Source organism: Malaya genurostris, chromosome 2 (genome assembly GCF_030247185.1).
Source record: "Malaya genurostris strain Urasoe2022 chromosome 2, Malgen_1.1, whole genome shotgun sequence".
Classification (NCBI taxonomy): Eukaryota; Metazoa; Arthropoda; class Insecta; order Diptera; family Culicidae; genus Malaya; species Malaya genurostris.
The window spans coordinates 243,915,709-243,920,368 of record NC_080571.1 but is presented as its reverse complement, the minus strand read 5'-3'; the positions used below and the strand labels follow the sequence as shown (position 1 = coordinate 243,920,368).

At 35.9% G+C, this 4,660-nt stretch overlaps 1 protein-coding gene across 1 annotated transcript; it reads right to left on the bottom strand.

The window, feature by feature from the left end:
- Positions 1-643: 643 nt before the first annotated feature.
- LOC131428440 (uncharacterized) lies at positions 644-3,937 on the bottom strand. Its single transcript, XM_058592394.1, has 4 exons — positions 3,785-3,937; positions 3,584-3,727; positions 1,071-1,214; positions 644-944 (listed from the first exon to the last, which is right to left on the bottom strand). The coding sequence occupies exons 1-4, from the start codon at positions 3,833-3,835 to the stop codon at positions 729-731; spliced, it is 555 nt and encodes a 184-aa protein (XP_058448377.1). The 5' UTR covers positions 3,836-3,937; the 3' UTR covers positions 644-728.
- Between the last annotated feature and the right edge of the window lie 723 nt (positions 3,938-4,660).

The following is a 4,660-nucleotide window of genomic DNA, read 5'->3' as shown; positions in this document are numbered from 1 at the left end:
TGTGAGAGTATTTTCTAGCAATTCACAAAAAAATTTGGTTTATTGAAAATTGTTTGGAGGAACCTGGTCTTAAGAATGGTAAATTGTTTGTTTCCAGGTTTGGACCCCACTCACCATTTATCCGTCAACAAGGGTTGAATATCCGGCCCCGGTCACGACGCCATCTTGATGAGATCAAAATCAGCTGATTGCAACGTAAACAAATAAACAGTAATACATTTGTTTTACGCGTTTACCTTGTTTAGTGCACGAAAATTAGTGAATTTTGGGTCGATTCTCTCACAATAACTTGTCGGTTTACCTAAAATACAGCAGACAGTGGTTTGGGACATCAAGTGGAGATAATTTTCACAATTTGAGAGTCGCGATGAGTATCAAAACATCGCATTGTTTGGGGCTCGAAACGCGAAGGGCTCAACGTAATCGGCATAATTTCACATGGCTGGTGCTCACATACCGGTGTCAGATGGGTGTGAATATCACTTTGCAGCTGAGGTTACTTGTAATGTTTATGGTAATAATAAGTCTTCGAGGATGACAAGCCGCAATTCGATAAAATCTGTTTTAGTCGACTGAACATTAAGACCATTGACCCAGTATTTAACGACATGTAAAACTGAGGGGAACTTTTCACAAAAAAAAATTATTGTCGATCGTTTTTATTTCTGAAAGATACCCTTAAGAATTCTATTTTTCTTTCTTATCAAAGCTCTGTTTTAATCTGTTCGTTACATATCGAACGTTTTTTCAGCCCAGAAGCACTTGTAAAAATTGTATGCTCTATCCTCGATAGTATCTCCTTCGTTAGTGTTGCATTTATTGACAAGTTCTGTTAATACCTGAACGTCGTGACCATCGGCCAACAGACCTATGAAGACATCAGTTTTAATCATACCATCATCGTCCAACACATCTATCTTTCGCGCGAGACATATGGCGAATCTCTGTTAGAAAAATAATACCATTGAAATTTTCCCTACAATAAGTTTAAATGCTTTCGATTTCAGCACATTGATCGAAAAACTATCTAAATTCTATCGCCATTATTTAATTCCGTACTTCCTACTTACTTTCGATTTATCCTCATCCGGGAAAAGAAATCCTGTATATTCCCATTGTTCCGTAAAATCACTGTTCAACTCTATGTCCTGTTCTTCAGCACATTTTCCAACTATAAAATTAAACATCTCTTGTTGTTTTTCCGTATACGCTGCCTATAAAGTAAAATTGTAAGATTTTATTTCCTAGATCATTTCAAACTTTGAATTTTACCAGAGATACGGCTACTAATCCCAATAAAATTAAGCTAGTAAAATAATTCATTCCACTTAAGTTGATCAGAAGTTTCCTATTAGGGTGTACTGCTGCCGCAAACTAAGTTAAACTTGAAGCTTGTATGCTATTTTATAGTTCATTAAAGTGTCCACGGCTAAATCAGTACCCATTTTATGTGCAATGATTAATGATTATGATTAATTAATAGCTTTTACTGCGGTTATTTAACGTCTATCTTATTTTTGACGTTTATATATTGTTGATGTACAATCAAGTACAAAATGGAGTGTATAGGTTTGAGGTGGTCCATTCCTAACGGTGGCCCCATTCCAATCCCCCTCTATATTTCAAAAGCTTCTATTTTAGGAAAGAGTCGGCAGCCTTAGACCACTCGTGTTTACCTAAAAAAATCGACAGCTAGAAAATCAGTAGCAGTTTTGATGTTGATTTAGATTTTATTACGTATTTTGTTTCTTCCCTTTAAGTGTTGGTATAGAATTTTTAACACACTCCGAACCGAAACCGGAAGTCGAAAAGTTTTGTGTATAATCATAAGACCTTTATGTTAAATCTAAGTTTGTAAAAATCGGTCACGAAATCTTTGAGAAAAAATAGAACACATATTTTCATTTTTTGCACACTTCACCCCATAACTCCGGAACCGGAATTCCTATCCAAACAGAATTCAAATATTTTGTATGAGATCATAAGACATTTCATTCGAGTCTAAGATTATGAAAACCGGTTCAGCCGTTTCTAAGAGTGATTTCCGGTTTGGAGTACATGATCACTTTTTCGATACTTCCGGAGTCAGGAACGAAGATCCGCTATACCCAAAATCAATGTATTTGGTCATCAACCAACCAAATCTATCCAATTCAATAACTATACGGCTATAAAAACACGTCGCTGAAAATGAAATTTTTATACCCATTAGTCTGTAATTCCGGAACCGGAAGTCGTACCCAGATGAAATTTGGTATGATTAAATGGAGTTTTAAGAACTTTCATTTGAACCTACGCTTGCGAAAATTGGATGAGCGGTCTCTGAAAAAATCTATAAAACGTTTCTAGATCATTTTGAACATTTTACCCCGTAACTCTCGAACCGGAAGTCGGATCCAGATGAAATTCAATAACAACCTATCGGACTACAAGGCCTTTAATTTAAATCTTAGTTGAAGAAAATCAGTTGAGCGATCTCTGAGAAAACCGAGTGCACTTTTTCTTCATTTTTTTTGCAAATTTTACTCCGTTACTCACGAACCGGAACCGAACCAAGAAATCTTTATAGAATCTAAGTTTGTGGAAACCGGTCCAGCCATCTCCGAGAAAATCGAGTGCACATTTTTGTTTAATACACAAATACATACACATGCAGACAAACACAAAGACATTTGCTTAGTTCGTCGAGTTAAGTCGAATGGTATATGACATTCGGCCCTCTGGGCCTCGATTGAAAAGTCGGTTTTCACAGTGATTGCATAACCTTTCTATATAAGAAAGGCAGAAAGAATATTTTCATTTGCACAGTTAAGGTTAGGTGGTACCGTAGTACGAAATTTTCAAATACTTTTTTTTTACAGTCATAAAAAAGTGAAGTTGAAAATTTGCCCAATGCTGCCGACTCTCCCCTACCTGTAAATTAGAGGTATGCCACCATTCGTCTCCCGTATCAGAATTCATATTTTCCGAGCATTTTCAGTTTTGACAATGTCATTCAAATTCGGAAGGGATATGGCGAATATAACAATGGTTCTTATTACAAGCGTTTGTTGTTCGAATATATGATAGCGTTAAGTAAATCTTTTGTTAGTTTGAAGAATAAGTTTTTTGTATATTTATTTGATGCAAAAAAACGTACTGCACATTGGCTTGCTAAGTAAACGTTTATGGTAACAGATTTTCTATCAACACATTCCTCGTCGACAGCATTTATTTAATGGTGAATTGCTCGAGATTGTCTTTACATACATCAAAAGCCCTGCTCAGATCGGCTCGTTACCATTCGAATGTTCTTTCAGCCCAGAAACACTTGTAAAAGTTGTATCCCTTATCTTCGACGGTATCTCCCTCGCCCTTGTTACATTGATTGATAAGATCTGTTATTGCCTTAGCGTCGTGACCTTCGGCCAAAAAGTCAATAATTTTTTGACCATTGATATTACCATCAGCATCAATCGCTTCTAACAATTGTTCGACACAAATGGCAAATTTCTGTAAAAGCAATTATTTATTCTAACAATTTGTCATACTGGTACTTTGTCAAATAAGATAAAGTGTGGTAAATTCTGCTGTTCTGACTTACCTGTGACTTCTCCTCATCTGGGAAAAGGTCCCCGGTGTGTTCCCATTGTGTCGTAAAGTTACTGTTCAACTCTATGTCCACTCCTTCGGCGCATTTTCCAATGATAAAATTTAGTGTCTGCTGTTGTTTTTCTGTAAGCGTAGCCTATAATTCAATACTATTAGATTGTTTCTGGTTTGGCATACCAAACTTTCAATTTACCAAACTTATGGCTGCGAGTCCCAACAAAATTGAGTATATAATAGAATTCATCCCGCTTAAATTGATCAACCGTCTTCTACAAGGGCGTTAGGTTTGCCATTAACTAAGATGCATTTGAAGTTAGCAGATTTATTTATACTAAGCCAAAGTATTCGCGACTAGTCCAGTACTTATTTCGTATGATTGATTAATGAAATCTTCGTTATCATACTTATTTTTAAATTGCACAGTCATTATTCAGCGAACGATAGAGCGGATGGTTGTTGTTGTATCTTGTAAAAATAATTCTTAAATCACGTGGAGGCCAGAGTTTGTTTTTCATAAATACGTTTATTCCATGAAGCAATTAGTTTACATTAGTTTTTCTTCGCCGTGGCATCCACAATACATAGTACTTTGAACCTAATACATTTTCAATACAATTCCGACGGTTAGTATTTAATAAAACATATTACTACTAGTTTCCTGAAATATAGTATTAGTATGTCAGTATTCATTATAAATTATATTAAAGAAAAATAAAACATTTATTTTGTACATGACCTTATGACTATTTCAGGTTTGTTTGTATTAGTTCATTACTTTTATTCAAAGAGAGCTGGCTATTGGTTGAACTCATGGAAGCGGAAGGAGTCTAACATAAAATAACGATACTCTACGCATGTCCAAACGACATGATTAATATCGCGATAACCTTCGCCACAAGCGCAATGATTAGTCGCGGAAAGTCTAATTCGAAGGAGATGTGCATCTAACGTGTAGTGATTGGACAAGAGTCTAGACATCACACGAATGAAATCTCTATTCACATCCAGCCCCCTGAACCATGCCTTTTAGGAATGATTGAGTGTATCCACCGACCCAGATCATCTCCAT